The sequence below is a fragment of the Amia ocellicauda genome, chromosome 16 (assembly GCF_036373705.1).
Source record: "Amia ocellicauda isolate fAmiCal2 chromosome 16, fAmiCal2.hap1, whole genome shotgun sequence".
NCBI classification, from domain to species: Eukaryota; Metazoa; Chordata; class Actinopteri; order Amiiformes; family Amiidae; genus Amia; species Amia ocellicauda.
In genome coordinates this window covers 15,552,730-15,570,613 of record NC_089865.1, presented here as the reverse complement: position 1 = coordinate 15,570,613, position 17,884 = coordinate 15,552,730, and the positions used below count along the sequence as shown (strand labels likewise).

The 17,884-nt window shown below is 40.1% G+C and overlaps 1 protein-coding gene across 3 annotated transcripts; it reads left to right on the top strand.

Moving 5' to 3' along the window:
• Positions 1-1,990: 1,990 nt before the first annotated feature.
• On the top strand, positions 1,991-17,042 carry ftcd (formimidoyltransferase cyclodeaminase). 3 transcript variants are annotated; one of them, XM_066688566.1, is made up of 17 exons: positions 1,992-2,159; positions 2,782-2,965; positions 3,314-3,442; positions 3,853-3,941; positions 4,134-4,313; positions 5,105-5,242; positions 5,751-5,882; positions 6,266-6,327; positions 6,413-6,542; positions 6,986-7,147; positions 8,086-8,129; positions 8,398-8,536; positions 8,939-9,034; positions 9,477-11,321; positions 13,050-13,083; positions 13,775-13,953; positions 14,226-15,034. In XM_066688566.1, exons 1-14 carry the CDS (start codon positions 2,106-2,108, stop codon positions 9,561-9,563), a joined length of 1,626 nt encoding a protein of 541 aa, XP_066544663.1. In that variant the 5' UTR covers positions 1,992-2,105; the 3' UTR covers positions 9,564-11,321; positions 13,050-13,083; positions 13,775-13,953; positions 14,226-15,034. The 3 variants fall into 3 exon arrangements, with proteins under 3 accessions (XP_066544664.1, XP_066544663.1, XP_066544662.1); XM_066688565.1 differs by having other exon boundaries at positions 13,430-13,953; XM_066688567.1 differs by lacking the exons at positions 8,939-9,034; positions 9,477-11,321; positions 13,050-13,083; positions 13,775-13,953; positions 14,226-15,034 and adding an exon at positions 15,571-17,042 and having other exon boundaries at positions 1,991-2,159.
• The last annotated feature ends 842 nt before the right edge of the window (positions 17,043-17,884 follow it).

The window sequence follows — 17,884 nt, the reverse complement described above, 5'->3', positions numbered from 1 at the left end:
AGTGCCTTGGTGGAAGAGTGGGGTAACATCTCACAGCAAGAACTGGCACATCTGGTTCAGTCCATGAAGAGGAGATGCACTGCAGGACTTAATGCAGCTGGTGGCCACACCTGATACTGACTGTCACTTTGATTTTGACCCCCCTTTGTTCAGTGACACATTATTCAATTTCTGTTATTCCATTTCATTTCACATGTCTGTGAAACTTGTTCAGTTTACGTCTTAGTTGTTGAATCTTTTTTATGTTTATATAAATATTTACACGTTACGTTTGCTGAAAATAAAAGCAGTTGAAAGTCAGAGGACATTTCTTTTTTGCTGAGTATATATATATATATATATATATATTTAACTTTAGTGACTGTGGCTACAGTTATGCATAAATACTTAAACAATCCTCAAATATAAGTATATGACAATAATGAAAATCTTATCTTCACTTTCCATTAAATGTGATCAAGCATTTGCTCAAAATAGGAATGGTTGTATTTGCAAGTTTTTGGCAAACTCTAAAAGCAGATCCGAAGATCCCAGTCCCAAAGTCCCAGTAATAATGATTACTGAATAATATGATAATGAATAATAATCTCTCCGCTTCATTTCTGGAGACATAGAACAACTTTACTGTCTTTCTCCAGATGGGTAATCCGAACAATTTCTCACTTTTCTGTGTTTTATATAAATTACATTTAGTAATAAAATGCATATATATATATATATATATATATATATATATATATATATATGTCCCCTCCCCTATGTATAATGGAAAGGCCACAGCTAGTTGTAAGGTTACTCGCTGTCTTCAACTCTGTTACAGCATATGCTGGTAGACTAGTATAGCTACAAACCTCTGACAGACATCTTAATCCACAGGGATTTAATGAGAGAAAAGGTAATTTTATAAGCACCCGAGTAAGGAAAAATATTTGTTAAAGCACAAACGTTTAAATTATCAGTGAAAATAATGGTTCATTGTCCTATTTATAAGTAGTTTTGTTTCTGTGTACAGTAAGCAGAACTGCATCAGTAATGTATCTGTTATTATGAGTGCAAGTTAACAAGACTGCTATGATTGTAATTGTAATGTTTATTATTGAACGGTTCTGGTGGACAGAGTCAAAAGTAAAGTAAAGAACTGTTGATTCATGCCTCCCTTTTTCTTGACTTTCTATAGACCCTTTCAAAGATGTCTCTTACATCTCTGAAGATGACATTCAGGCAGCTTCAAACATGAGCCACCATGACCCTGCAGGATGTCCTTGTAATGGAATACAGGCTTTGCCAGGCTTGCATGGTGGGTAGCTTGGACTGGAGAACATCCGTGCCTCATATTTCCATCTCCTGTGTTGTGTGCTGTTTAGCTGCCCACCCCCTGCCAACTTCCCCCCCTCCATCTTGTCCTGTTTTCATTCTGACAGATTATTGTGTCTTGATTTTCTTTTCATCTGTTTTCAGTGTCCCTTACTGTGGATTTTGGTGTAGTTCATGTGTGTTGTTGTTCTCTTGCAGACAGGACGAGACTTCTATGAAGGAGTGAGAGCAGGTGAGGTTTTCAGTCCTTTTACCATGTTTTGGTTATGAAATGAAAATAAATAAATAAAGGAAGTCTTGATTTAAATTTGAAAGATTGCTGGATTAATCTCCCCTTTAGTGTTCTGTTACTGAACACACTGTTACTATAGAACCTTGTTCAGGTTAACTGTGTCTAGTTGAATGTTAAATTACAAGTATTTCTACTTGCATGAATGTACTTGCAGTTTCTTTCATTTGCTGCTTTTGTTTCAGTGTGTGTTTGCACTGAGAAGCACTGGTCTAATCAAAGTGTTGTCTGGGGGTTAGTGTCTCTCAGTAGCTGCAGATTGGACACACTTAGGTTCATGGCCTTCGCTAATTATTAGGACAGGCAACACAATCTTTACCATGTGGCCTAAATACAGGACAGTGGAGTTAATGATTCTCAGAGTCCTTAGTCCTTGAAAGCACCAACCTGAGAGAGAGGAGGTAAATGTTTTTGTACTCTGGGTAGTCTGTGGATTTGCTGCCCTGTTGTCCTGTCATACAGCTCCTTGCTCTTTGTTTTCTGGAAGAGATTTCTGCAGGTCATGGCTAAGCTTGTGGAATGTGTCCCCAACTTTTCAGAAGGAAGAAATAAAGAGGTACAGTGCAAGTCAAAGTCCTTATCTGTCTGTGGTTAATTGTGCTCCGTGGGAAACCTGAAGCTCTTTCATCCAGTGTGGTTTAAGCTGCACTACAGGGCAGTGAACTAATGGCATTGTAAACTAGACTGACAATACAACTCCATTAAACCAACATAGTTTCTGCAAAACTACAACAGTATGTGCATGTAGTCCCAAAAAACATTGAATGTATTTTAACATTTAATTTGACGTAAATTAAATATTTCACAGGTAAAGCTATGGTTTTGGCACAAATACTGCTATAGTTTTAACTGCTATAATTTACTTTCTTTATCAAATAGCAGTTAATGTTTCTCAATCTTTTATTATAGAGCCAAGATAACTGTTTTCTAGTGCTTCAGAGTGTCATAATGTAATCTGTAATCTAAACCAGATGCAGTTTTTGTTTGTATTTTACAGCTGTAGAACTGTTCTCCATTAAAAAGTATGTTAATGTAATGTCTACAATAGCAAAAAAAATGCGTCTTTGAGTGCAGCACAGCTGTGTGTGTACTCCCAACGACCAAGGAAACAACACCAATACAATTATAATTTTAACAGAGACATGAAAAACCATGTAAGAGAATCAATGTGTTTTCAGGTGATAGATGCCATTGCCAAAGCTATTTCCAGCACACCGGGCTGCAGCCTGCTGGATGTGGACCCTGGGCCTTCCACTAACCGCACAGTCTACACATTTGTAGGCTCCCCCCAGGCTGTGGTGGAGGGGGCACTCAGTGCTGCCCGAGTCGCCTTCCAGCTGATTGACATGTCCAAGCACTCAGGTCAGCCCGGTTTCTCATGCATTATTAGGAGGCCACAGATACATAGTTAAAGGTTAGAGGTCTCCTAATTAATTATGTGTTCAAGAGTTCCAGTGAGGTGGAGTGGATCCAGATTTGATCAATTTAATCTGCCTTGATAAAGAGATTAGGAAATTGCCGTACCAACTGCGGAGTCAAATTAACATCCTGCTTTGATTTTCAACTGAAATAAATTCAGCATGAAGAACATGGGCAATTGCAAGAAGATGAAGCTCAGTGAAGACCGGGTACAGTGCCATGGCACACTAACTCCACTGTAGATATCAAATAAGCCTTCCCCACCGCTGAATGCAGACTGTGTTGTTGTAGGGGAGCACCCGCGAATGGGCGCCATGGACGTGTGTCCCTTCATCCCGGTGAAGAACGTGACCATGGAGGAGTGTGTGAGCTGCGGGAACCAACTCGGGCAGCGGCTGGCAGACGACCTCCATGTGCCTGGTGAGTCTTACAATTGAGCTCCACACATTTCCAATTCTGTATTTACAGATGAAACCTTTAAAATACGCTACTTGATTATAAAAGTTATTTTTTATCAACAGCAATAAAGTTATCCCTCCTAAGATAACCATCACAATCCAAAGAAAAGACCTTCTGCAGTGACTAAGAATGCTAATGCTCTTTTTGTCATGACTGCTTAGAACGGGGTCTATGCCTTTTAAAAGTGGTATTCATGGTTAGTCTTAGGTGACACCTACACAGTGATAATGCCCACCACCCGGACATAATCATGAATTTCAACACTCATGTTTCTAAAACTGCTCCGTAAGAAAGTCTTCTGCTCCACGTGTCCACTAAGGCAAAGAAAATGCTCGTAACACAATGAACAGTCAAGTGATTTCTTTCCTCAGTGTATCTCTACGGGGAGGCAGCTCACAAGGACAACAGGAAATCTCTGCCCTCCATTCGGGCTGGAGAGTATGAAGCTCTGCCTGAAAAGGTTAGCACAGATTTCAATAGTCCTTATGACTTCAATTTACTAACATTAACCATGCCAGGACCAAACAGTTTTAGAACTCCCTATACAAATTCTAGATAAAACAAATTCCACGAGATGAAAATGCATTTTTGTGTACCTAGCCATGTAGGGACAGAAAGCACTTCTTTTATTTATTTGTGTCCCGCCCCTCAGCTGAAGAAGCCAGAGTGGGCTCCTGATTTCGGTCCATCGAGTTTCGTTCCCACCTGGGGAGCCACAGTGACAGGCGCACGCAAGTTTCTCATCGCTTACAACGTTAACCTGCTGAGCACAAAGGAGCAGGCACACCGCATCGCGCTGGACATCCGGGAGCAGGGGCGCGGCCAAGAGCAGGTGGGCTGATGGACTGCACAGCACAGCGCCTAACCCACACTGACAAGGCCCTAGGCTGAGGGCTGGGGGCCTTGTTAATGTACCACTGACTCCTTCTTTTGAAGAGCATTTAGCAGAAATAAAGGCACAAAAATCCAATTACTTATGTTAAATAGAAGTACCGCCACGTAAGCAAATAGGTCTATATCAAAGCCGAGCCATATGATGGAAATTACATTTAAAAAACCTAGGAAAGTATAATGATTTTTATTTTAAAATATTGAAATATACATGCAGAAAGATATTTGACATTTTCCAAGAGCAGTAGAGCTCTGTTGTGTCTGCATTAGGAATAGAAACTTGGACTGAATTCAATCTTTTCCTCACAGATGCCAAGAACCCTAGGCCTCTAATCTGTTTGATATGGAATTGCGTGTGCCTTGTGGCAGTCCTCTCGGAAATAAGAGGGACTTGATAGTTTTATTTTATAATCTCATTAAATGCCTTATAGATTGATGATTATTACAGAAATCAGACACTGGGAAAGGACGTTGTTAATCTTCTTCAAGTATTAAATAAAACAGAAACTGAACAAATTGTCCCAGTGAGACACATAATTCCTTGGGTAATTCAGTATTTTTCTTAATCAATTTAACTCCTGAAGGAAATAGATTAACGCATACATATATTCCCTCTTGCTCTTATAAATATTTATATGTTTATTTCAAACAAAGTTGGCACAAAGCTTCAGCACTGAGGCTTTCTGTGTAGCTCGTGTAGCCAGTTAGTTCAGGCCTGTGTCTGTGTTGCAGCCTGGCCGTCTGAAGAAGGTCCAAGGGATGGGGTGGTACCTGGATGAAGCCAACCTTGCCCAAGTATCCACCAACTTAATGGACTTCGAAGAGACGGCACTGCACACTGTCTACGAGGAGATCCGCAAAGATGCGGAGGTGAGACAGCCTGCTTTTATTTATTCGTTCACAAATTATAAAAGCAACAACAATGAAGGTTTGAAACAGTGTAGACTTGGAAGAGACACAGAATCATCCCCAGCTCCGTCAGGTTGGAACCATCTGGTGCTAGCTGGTCTGGCCTCTCGAGAAAATAACTGATTATAGAGGGATCTGTCCTTTGTAATGGTTTGTCGTTTATTATGACTTTTATTTTTTTTATGTCAATTTCATTTGTATTTAAATGTTAGTTCATCATGCTTGCTATTCAAACATGCTATAGCCCTCCATCTCACATAACATGTTCCTGTTTATTGTTTTCTGTACATTTTTACACAGATATATGATCTGTTTAATTGCAAGTGAGTTATCATGACAAAGGGCATCAGCCAAATAAACAATATGAAAGTATGTAAAAATGATCTAAATCACTGCTAATTACAGATTCTGTAATTTCACTGTATTGTTGAAATGCAGATTGTTTTTCCTGACATTCATTATTCACCAGGAGCTGAACCTGCCTGTCGTGGGCTCCCAGATAGTGGGCCTGATCCCTCTCAAAGCCGTACTGGACTGCGCAGATTTCTACATACAGAGAGATGGCCTGTTCATACTGGAGGAGGAGCACAAAGTGAGACTGGTGAGTCGGTTCAGATGCATCTTCACTGGGCAGAGAGTACTAACACTGTACTTCCACCTAGCAAAACCTTAAATATTTACATAGGAAAGTGACTGAACCTGATAAATGTTTGATTGAAAAAGGACTGGAATCATTTTGACACTACTGCATGAACTTCTACAAATCTCCCAGAGCCACTTTCCGTCGAATAACAAAGCACTTGCCATGTGGTGGCATAATGTCTATCTATGAAAAGCTAAGCAACAAATAAGATGGAGACATCCTCTAGGAAGGTGTTGTACTTCTACCCACCATCCACATTATTCGCTCCAAGGTTGTGTGTCAGACAGCACCCTCATTCTTTGACCTTCTAGCAGAGTGTAACGTGTGCCTTTTTACTTCAGGTTATCAGTCGTCTGGGATTAGATTCACTTGGACCTTTTGTTGCGAAAGAAAGAATTATTGAGTAAGTAAACAGCCATGCAATCCTAGTACACTCAGAGCTGCGCTTTGAAGTACCGTGGCTGAACAGCAGTGTGCCTGTGTCCCAGGTACATGGTGGAGAAGTCAGAGCAGGACGAACGGTTGGTCTCTCTGCCTCTGCAGCAGTTCATCAGGAGCGTGGGAGCCCGGACAGCTGCCCCTGGAGGGGGCTCAGTGTCAGCTGCCGTCGCCGCCATGGTATGTCTCTATGTGAACACTGTGCATGGTTCTTGTGCCTCAAACCACACCCAGAGCAAGTGTGGCCAATCCTGCTCCTGGAGAAAAACCTGAAAGATCATGGTTGTTCAGCAACAGGGTGGATTTTGAGCTTACCAAGAGGACTATATAGTTTGATACGATTTAGTGTAACTATGGCGATTGGTCTGATTCGAATGCTTATTCTAAGCTCTGTCCACCTTTCTATTTTTCTCCAGTCATTTAATTGTTTTTTTAATACAACTTGGTATAAAGAGTGACTTAAAATGGTCAGTGGAAGTGTCCACCTCACTTAACTTCCTCTCCTTACTGAAACCTGAGATTTGTCGAAGACCAACAAGAAACATGTCTGCGAGTGTGTCAGTGTTTGATCATGTTATCTCCTCCTGAAGTCCTCAACTCGATGTTTTGTGTTGTGTCTCCAGGGAGCCGCTCTTGGGTGCATGGTGGGACAGATGACTTACGGAAAGAGACAGTTTGAGTCCCTGGATGGCACGATGAGGAGATTGATCCCTCCCTTCCACCAAGCAATGAATGAGCTTATCTCCATGGTGGATGCAGACTCTACGGCCTTTAACAGTTACATGGTGGGTGATTATGAGAAGCAATTGCCTTTAAGAATTAACTGGAACAATGTACCAGGCCCCTGTCACACTACAGTGCTGCAGCAGTTCAGTCGTTGGATGTCAGGAGCAGCTGCATCTTTTGGTTCAATTCAAGACAAGACACTGCAGGACAAACCTCTATATGTGTAAACACCAGAGTTCAGAAGTGAAAGGGCTTGAACCAGGTCACCATTACATGAAGTACTGCTTCCACAGCCACTTACTTCTAAGAACAAAGCATTTTCTATATATTAAAATAACTTTTTCATGTAATTACAGTTTTTCTTTTTTCTTGTACAAAACATACCCTTTTGCAAGTTTCTGCCCTTGTTTTATCATCCCCCTTTTCGCTTGGCAGATGAGCCCTTGCATTGACATTTTATAAAAAAAAACAGGGCAAATGCACTCCTGATTATGTGTCCATAGCAACTATCTGGAGATGTACGTAGTTAGTGGTGTGTTGCTCAGCTGGAATGCTGTAGGCAGCTGCATGTAAGGAGCATGTACAAGGCACTGTGCTTTGGATGTTTACAGCCAGAGGGTGGAGTAAGGAACATGGAAGTTGTAGAAAGTCATGTGTGCAACACTTGGATGGCTCTTATAATGTTTTGTTTGTATCCGGCATTGAGTTTACACAATCAACTTTCACTTCCCCTTCTGCTAACAATTAGCCATCATGTATCAATGGTTCGTTTATCCAGTTTATATACAGTTTGTCTCCTGTTCCTGTTTTTAAATGTCAGAAAAGCAAGCTGGAAGTCAAGGCTGATTTCACTGCGTCAGTCATAACATCTCTGGAATAAGTCTCCACAACACCCCTGAACAATGAGGGCTTCCTTTTTCCAAATAGTTTTTCATTTCCATCTCCAGTAGCTGTGCTTACGTTCCTAACAGAAATCTGTTGCCCTTTTATTTTTCAGAGTGCACTCAAACTGCCAAAAAAGACAACCGATGAAATTAAAAGGTAGGTTGATAGACTACTACAGCAGTGGCTGAGAGACACTGACAGTTCTGTAGCAAAAATAATGATTTGACTTCTGTTAGTGAAAATCTGTTTCTGCATCCAATAGCCATATATTTATTTTTTGTGCTTGTTTGTTTTTGTTTTCTGAAGCAAAAAGTGATAAGGTAGACAGCTGACAATGTAATGGTGCCAGGCCATTGCTATTCTAATAGCTGTAATGTGAGCTGTAGTGTGTGAGGTGCAGTTGTGTGACGTGTGCTCTGTGCAGACGAGAGGCTGCGATGCAGGAGGGGCTGAAGAGGGCGGTGGGAGTGCCCCTGTCTCTGGCAGAGAGAGTCAGTGTGCTGTGGCCCAGCCTGAAGGAGATGGTCTGCTATGGAAACTTGGCCTGCAAGTCAGACCTGCAGGTATGGCCAGGTGGAAATAAAGAACAACAATACACTTTTGGTCTCTTCTCCAGTCTCTGCCTGCTTTTTGCTTCCTTCTAACTGGGGAGTGGCAGCTACACCATGACAGACACTGTAGTAGTGAGTATGTCAGGGTTTTAATAAATTAAGGATCAGGATACACACAATTCTGAAGAACCAGATTGACCAAACTTATTGGCTTATTTTACGTCAAACACAGACTCTTCCTAACATTCATTTGAAACATTCCTCAAGGCTTTGAAAATGCACAATGCCAAGCATAAAACCCTGGGCAGTTTAGTGATATGTCACTGGTTTGATACAAGTGCTACTGATGGCATGCATGTACTAATATTTCATTGGGAATATACGCTGGTTAACTTTTTTTTCTACTCCATGTAGGTGGCAGCCAAAGCCCTTGAGACTGCAGTGTTTGGTGCCTACTACAATGTGTTGATAAACCTCAAAGACATTAATGACGAAACCTTCAAAAGTGCAGTACGTAACCTGTCTCCGGCAATGGCTATATTATTGGTGGAAATGTATATTGTGGTACAAATTAAAACATTGCTTCACATTAACGAACCACATTTTCAGTCCTCTCCTAAGCTGGCTGAGGTATTGAAAAATAGATCTGATCTACATGATATTGTGGGCCATAGGTAGCAGGTTAGATAAGGATAACCATTCAAACTGTAACAGTCTTTGTCATATTCAGTGTTTTAAGATTGTTTCAGAAAGAGATGCAGTTCCTTTGTAAAGGAACATTAATCCACTGATTAACTATCTGTTTAACCTTATTTTCTGAAACGGGCAGACATGAAAAGGCAACTGGAGAGGAAGTGTCTTGGAATGCCCCTGTCCTCCTTGACAGCAGGTGCTTCAGTGGCATTGGAGTAAGTCCATGAAGTGACCTGCTGTGTGTATCTGTTTCCTGCAGACCCAGGATAGGGCCTCTGTGCTGCTGCTGGAGGCCAAAGAGAGTGCAGCTGCCATACTGGAGGCTGCTGACCACAGAAGACGATGAAGGACAAGTGAAAATACACCCAGATCAGACCCTGTCCGCTACATTCACAGATTAAAACCGTAAATACACACACAGAGTGCAACCTTCTTTTTGATTCCTTTCATGAATCTAATATCTGCAGGACAATTTGATTTGTATGCAATATAACAACGTTACACAGCTTGTACAATCACCCTTTGCCTTTATTTCGTAATCCTTATGTCGGAATAAACTGCTGTCATTAAACATTAAACACAGTTGGAGAAATTCATTCACTGGTCCAGCTGAACTATTTCCATCTGGTAAACAGAAACCAGCCTATCTATAAAACCAGCCCAACTAAATAAAACAAATTAAAGAAAACAAGCCCAGGCCAGCTCTAGCCCAGACTCTAAATACCCGGTAAGGAGACAAATTGTCCAAATCAAATTCTCCCCAGTCTTACCCTGGCTAGAAGACTCACCAGTCCGTACTCCATGTTGCTTTCCTCCTTGTCCAATCATGGTTGGCATCCTCAAATGCCCACAAGCGAGGGAAACTCAAGCCAGGGCTGTCTCCCCCCCTCCCCCCCAGAATAAACCCACTGGTTTGAGAGAGAGAGAGAGCGAGAGAGAGAGAGAGAGAGAGAGAGAGAGAGAGAGAGAGAGAGAGAGAGATCCAATGCACCGTCTGCAACATGTTTCATAATAAACTTCAGAAAAATGCTGCCAGTTTCATGTTGATTAAAGTTGTCATTTTTTGTAGTAATCGAATATTCAAGTAATTAGTGGATCTACTCAAACTTATTTTGTATATTGAACGTATTTTAACTTTTTGGTTTTTATATTTTCTTTACACCTGGTATCTGGGTATCCATCTGGTTTTGTGCAAACAGTTTGATTGGCCTATATGTTGTCAGTCAGACCAATATGAACAGGAAACTGTGAACTGTGTCTGTCTTGTGATGGCGGTAAGTTCACTTACTTCTTCCTTCAATTGCAGCTTCCAACATTGTGATTAGGATCATTTATCCGTTATTCAGGGACCAGAGGATGTTTTTAATGTCAGTTAACATTTTAATAAGAAGGAAGGCCCAGCCCTACTGCATCACAAACCATTTTAAATTTCATTACTTCATACCACTGAACACGGTGATGAATAATAAAGCCACATGCAGTGTGTTTACTTTGGTCTGTAATTGCAGCACTAATAACAGCGCAGATGTTCTGATGTTCATTGGCTTGGTGTTATGAATGCTTTATAAGGGAAATGCTTCATTAAACTAAAATCCTTTCACTGCAATATCAATTATTAGTTGTTTGATAATGCTGGTAAAATTGCACGTTAACAAACTAATATAAACTTGAGGGTTATGATAGTGTTTTTACTACATTACAACTCCCTACCCTTTATTGGCCTATAATTATCTGTTTCAGAAATGCAAAATGAATACTAATAAATCATGTATAATTGTATATATTTAATTTTATACAATGTATTATTTCTGAATGCATTGTCAAGACAGGAGTATGGAACGTGCATGGATAATTGATCACATGGGATCACCTACATTCACTACAGATACCGTACCTTGTTGTAATTATATCTACAAAGGTACATTTTCAGTTCTGGTAGACATTGCTGCTCAAATTAAGTTGTTTTCCCACAGCAACTGAAACACCCAGCCACACCTCCAGCCAAGCACATGACTGAATGGGTGGGAGGGGAACTGGAATAGGATGAATACTTGAGCAGCCGGTTCTTCAGTAGTAAACACTGATAGCTGATTATCAACCACCAGTAAGTAGAACTCTCTTATTATTCAACTTGCCCTGAAATGTGTTTTTTAATTATGTTTATGAATTACACGTAAGAACACTGTGTATTCTGTGTCATTTCAATCAATTTGTTTTACAATTAAAAAAGTTTTAATACTGAACTTCCTTTTATATATAAATAAATGTATACCATGTACCTCTGTGTGCCATTGCTTTTTGTAGCACAATTTCAGAGATTCATATTCACTCATTCTGTCTAAGGTCTGGATCCTATTATCATTGATATAAATACACGGAGATCTTGTGTAAAGGGTCATCCAGTTTGAAATACTATGTGTTAGGATTCCAGTTACAGCAGAGTGAAGATTGACGGGTGCAATCCTCTTTATTTTATCTATATGTACCTGATAGATAATGACCTGTCTTTGACTAACAGACTAAAAATACCAAATTGGGCATATTTGTGCACTGTTTTGAATCCCAAATTAGCAAAATCTGCCTCACTGAGCCAGTGAAGAGAGCAGCTAGAGGTGGTAACTTAACATTTGACTTGGAAATTGGCCAGAACAGTTTTGAATTTCAAGTTGAATTTCCATACACATATTTGCACTTATTTGAACTTATTATTATTATTTTTTAATTCAAAATGTGCCTCATTACATCTTCACAGTGAGAGCACCTTCCATAGATATCAAAAAGTGTTGCATCTCCTAGAAATATGTATATACACTGATCAGCCATAACATTATGACCACCTGCCTAAAATTGTGTAGGTCCCCCTTTTGCCACCAAAACAGCCCTGACCCGTTGAGGCATGGACTCCACTAGACCTCTGAAGGTGTGCTGTGGTATCTGGCACCAAGACGTTAGCAGCAGATCCTTTAAGTCCTGTAAGTTGCGAGGTGGGGCCTCCATGGATCGGACTTGTTTGTCCAGCACATCCCACAGATGCTCGATTGGATTGAGATCTGGGGAATTTGGAGGCCAAGTCAACACCTTGAACTCGTGATTCATCAGACCAGGCCACCTTCTTCCATTGCTCTGTGGTCCAGTTCTGATGCTCACATGCCCATTGTAGGCGCTTTCGTCAGTGGACAGGGGTGAGCATGGGCACCCTGACTGGTCTGTGGCCCCATACACAGCCCCATACGTAAAAAAACTGCGATGCACTGTGTGTTCTGACATCTTTCTATCAGAACCAGCATTAACTTTTTCAGCAATTTGAGCTACAGTAGCTCGTCTGTTGGATCGGACCACACGGGCCAGCCTTCGCTCCCCACGTGCATCAATGAGCCTTGGCCGCCCGTGACCCTGTTGCCGGTTCACCGCTTTTCCTTCCTTGGACCACTTTTGATAGGTACTGACCACTGCAGACCGGGAACACCCCACAAGAGCTGCAGTTTTGGAGATGCTCTGACCCAGTCGTCTAGCCATCACAATTTGGCCCTTGTCAAAGTCGCTCAGATCCTTACGCTTCCCCATTTTTCCTACTTCTAACACATCAACTTTGAGGACAAATGTTCACTTGCTGCCTAATATATCCCACCCACTGACAGGTGCCATGTTAACGAGATTATCAGTGTTATTCACTTCACCTGTCAGTGGTCATAATGTTATAGCTGATAGGTGTATATTTCAGTTAAATGTCAGATGCATTCAAAATAACTTTGATTACGTTTTTTGTGTTCATTTTGTGCATGAGGTTGGATTTTGACAATTAAATCACCTTTTTGTCCATCGCAACTTTTAGGTAAAAAATTTCAAGATGTGGGGCCAAAATTCAGGTAATGTTTTCTATTACCCTACACTATAGTCTATTACCCTTACACTTATTATTATTATTGGTTAAGTTTAACTGCTGAATATTTTATATATTTAAATAATATATTTAATAATAATATTTATTTATATACTTAAATAATTCGGCCTTGTTTCAATTCCACATGAAAACATCCAGATGTGTCTTTGTTTTCTACTCCAAGTACAATTTTTACTAAATATCAGCACAGTGTTGTTTTATCCTTTGGTTTTAATTACTCTTGACATTATTTACCACACAGAAAGTACATTTTACAGCATCCACTGTCAATTTATGTAATCTTTCCCATTATCTTTTCACTTGGGCTGTAGGAAATCACAATCCTTCTGGCTTCCCCCAGAACCCTCAGGGCTATCCCACAGGGCCTGGGCAACCATACCCCCCTGGCCCAGGTGGATACCCACAACCTTGTCCTCCTGGCCCAGGTGGATACCCACAACCTTGTCCCCCTGGCCCAGGTGGATTCCCCCAGCCTCTTCCTCCTGGCCCAGGTGGATACCCACAACCTTGTCCCCCTGGCCCAGGTGGATTCCCCCAGCCTCTTCCTCCTGGCCCAGGTGGATACCCACAACCTTGTCCCCCTGGCCCAGGTGGATTCCCCCAGCCTCTTCCCCCTGGCCCAGGTGGATACCCACAACCTTGTCCCCCTGGTCCAGGTGGATGCCCCCAGTCATGTCCTACTCAGCCTTGTCATGGTCACAATCACAAGCACGAACATGGGCATGGGCATTGTCATGGGCATGGGCACGAGCATTGCCATGGGTGTGGGCGAGGCCATGGGCATGGACATGGACGCGGCCGAGGTCACAAGAAGCACCATGGACACCATGGAGGGGTAACATCTATACTATCAGCAATTAAACAATTTGGGCACTTTTTTTTATAAATTTTGCTACATTGTGCTTTGTACAGTTGGTTAACAGTCTTATTTTGGGGAAAACAACAGCAACCTTCTTCTCATTTGGCTGTAAATGGCCATTTTACATGTGCTGCTTCAATATAGATGCTCAGAAGGCTCATTAATACACATAAATATGCATAGAGAAAGAAAAAGAGATTTATAATGTATTTGTGAAAAATGTTTGATGTTTTTCCTCTTTTGTGCAGCACTCTGACTCTGACTAGAAGGCCATGTTCTGCAGATGCCTAAATTAGGTGCGCTCCCGAAGACCAGGACAAACCACTCGCCTACCTTTGGGTTTTACAGCTTTTGGGGTTTGGGTTTTGAGGAAGGAATTAAATACTTAAATAAATAATAAAATTAATAAATAAATATTGTTCAAACCTACAATTAGAAATCACTAACACATGTATGTCTACTCAATATATATGTTACATACCTTTCCATCATTAGAAATAAATGACATGTATAGATATTGTGATATAAATATGAATGTTGCTTCCATTTTTCATTCACATTAAGAGTGATTTGCAAAAGGTGTACAGTTATATATTATCTGTACATCTTTCGTTTGGTAATACTTTAGCAGAATGTATTTTTTCATGTATTCAATATTTTTGTATTTCTCTTTTACCTCTGATGAAGAAAAAATTTAAATGTTAACACTAGGTTTTTGTAACAATAAAAACTTGTATTTTGGGGTTTTAAAATATAGCTTTGTCAAGTTTTTAAAATACTGTGGGGTGACAGTTTAAATTTCACAACTGAATCAATCTGTACAGTTCGCTGTCAGCTGAAAATATATCATTGATTAGTACTTATGATTTAATGTGTTATACCGGTATATAAGAAAACCGAGACTTATCATATAGTATTTCAGTAACATTTTTAATCACATTTTGTTTAATGTATTATTTTTGGTGCTACACTGTGCAGAATACAATCTATGAGTGTAATGTGGACTCTCTTTGAAGGAAAATATATTTCAGACCTGGCTGATTGTTTTTTAATTTCATTCAATGTTTTTGGTTATGAACTATATTTTATGCAACATTTATAAAGGAACACATTAATCTGTATATATTTAAACACAAAAAAACACCTTTTATTTTGGAACTGTACACAGCACTGGAACAATATGAGTAGAGATAAACTGGAGAAGCATCATCCATAAAAAAGACAGACAACAGGTAAAGGTCTGACATGGTGAACCCTAATGTGAGCACCTTGGTCTCTTCTCCAGTCTCTGGGGAGTGGCAGCTACACCGTGGCAGATGCTTTAGTGGGAGGTGACCCATGAAGGCATCACATGATCACACAATGCTGAAGAACCAGATTCACCACACTGGCTTATTTGATCTCAAACACAGACTATTTCTAACATTTATTTTTAACATTCCTCAAGGCTTTGAAAATGCACAATGCCAAGCATAAAACCCTGGGAAGTTTAGTGATATGGGACCCGTTTGAGACTAATGCTACCAATGGCATGCATGTACTAATGTTTAATTGGGAATATACGCCGGTTAACTGGTTTTCTACTCCATGTAGGTGGCAGCCAAAGCCCTTGAGACTGCAGTGTTTGGTGCCTACTATAATGTGGTGATAAACCTCAAAGACATTAAAGACCTTCAAAAGTGCAGTACGTAACCTGTCTCCGGCAATGGCTATATTATTGGTGGAAATATATATACGGTGGTACAAATTAAAATAAAACATTGCATCACAATACCCAACCACACATTTTTAGTCCTCTCCTAAGTTGGCTGTGTTATTGAAAAATAGATCTGAACTACATGATATTGTGGGCCATAGGTAGCAAGTTAGATTATAAGGATTATTTCACCATCAAAAACTAGTAAAACTGCAACAGTCCTTAAAACAGTAAATACACACCCTCAGAGTGCAAGCTTCTTTTTGATTACTTTCCTGAATGTAGTATCTGCTGGACAATTGGATTGTAACGTAATATAACAACTTTACACAGCTTGTACAATCACCCTTTTCCTTTATTTCACAATCTTTATGTTGGAATAAACAGATGTCATTAAGCATCAAAAAACCTTTGGAGTAATTAATTCACTGGTCCAGCTGAACTCTTTCAGTCTGTAAACATAAACCACATGTTCCTTTTCTTTACCCTACAGTTGTTGTGGTAACACTTTACAGTAAGGTACCATAATTCCTCATTAATTAATAGATGAATACAATAGGATTTCAACATCAATGCATAACGACCATCATCTGAATTCTGATGTTGAGCACATGAACCCTAACCCTACCCCTGTAATACATGTGATTAACATAATAGTAATGTGTTTATCCTGTGGTATTCATATATTCAGTCATTAGGAATCACCATACCTTATTGTAAAGTCTGATCATTTCAGTCTGTAAACATAAACCAGCTCTTATGACTCTGATGTTGCCTTTTCTTTTTACACTAAGGTTGTTGAACATTAGATCCATAATAAAAATCAGAAAAATTCAGTCAATGTTGATTAAAGTTATCGGTTACCCATTTGGTTTTGTGCTGATGGATAGACATTTGCTCCCTCAATAGATGAGCAGAAAAGGAAGACTCCAATTTAAGTAGAATAATACCAGACATAGTTTAGTCAAGTATAACAAAGCCCTCCGAAGATGTTTCTAAAGAACATACGGTACAATCATATATGAGAGGTCTTCCTTTGGTTGCCATGGTAACCCCATGATGTAATTTTCCTTGGTCATTTGACCTCGATCACTGCATGAAATTAATGGTTTAAAAATTCTGTACATTTGTAAACCAGTTTACACAAGTTTTAACGGTCATGGTAAACTATTTGAAAACCTTATATTTACAATAGATTTACATCAAAAGCACCATGATACGTCCACATGCTCTTGGCTTGTGTTCCCCGCGCATATTTTCTATTTATTTTGCAATGGATAATATGCTATTTTGAGTATTTGTTGTTTTATGTTTTAGCCCTTTAGCTGTTTGTATTTGTTAATTTTAAATAAAAGTATTATGTTGCCTGTCTGTGCCTCTGCTGTGACATCTTTCTCACAATAGAAATCCTAGTATGCTTTCAGACAGTTTACCAGTAACACCTGTGGCTAGACAGGTCGTTACAATCAGTGGTGGACTGGGACCAAAAAATGGCCCTGGACGTTCACCCAGGGGGGCAACAGCTGGTGAAGTCTGGGTCCCAATGACGTGCGGTCCTGGGGGGGAGTTGCAAAAGTGTGGTCCTGGGCAGCCGACAAAGTGTGGCCCCGGGGGGTGCGTGGTGTTGGCGATGTGAACTAAAAAAATGGACCGGTCCTTTTGGCGTTTGCCAGAACTGCAAGTGTTATGTATATGCACAGAACGTTCCAACAGTGCTGAAATGTTATGCCGATGCATGGCAAGTTCTGAGAGTGATTGACAGTAGAGAGATAGAGTGAATAATAAAAGCAGTCCCATGTTAAGCATACCTGAGGTTATTGTGTTCTTTATTTACTAATTTAACAGCCAGTCCGCCTATGGTTACAATTGATGGGCAGAAAAAATATTTCTGAAACACTGAGACAATTGAAACATTTGAGTCAAGGCTTTATGAATTGCTTGAACCATTTACTTGACAGCTGCTGGCAGCTGCAGTCAACAGCTATTGATAATCTTAGAAGTCTGTTCTTCTATTTTTCAGTATATTTCTGTGGTGGAGCGGTAATGCGGTGGTCTTGTTATCAGGATGACAATATTGAATCAAGGTTATTTTGCCAAAACTGTGGTTCATTGAATGATTAAAGATCTGTGTGAGACAATAAACAGAATGTAGAAATTGTGATGTATTCTTCCAATATAGTTTCATACAAGGATGGAGATTTGGTGTGGTTT

Excerpts from the sequence above, each read along its gene's own strand:
- ftcd (XM_066688566.1), top strand. The coding sequence starts at position 2,106 with ATGGCTAAGCTTGTGGAATGTGTCCCCAACTTTTCAGAAGGAAGAAAT. Across the intron at positions 6,328-6,412 it reads GCGAAAGAAAGAATTATTGA|GTACATGGTGGAGAAGTCAG; the intron begins GTAAGTAAACAG and ends CCTGTGTCCCAG. Across the intron at positions 6,543-6,985 it reads CAGCTGCCGTCGCCGCCATG|GGAGCCGCTCTTGGGTGCAT; the intron begins GTATGTCTCTAT and ends TTGTGTCTCCAG.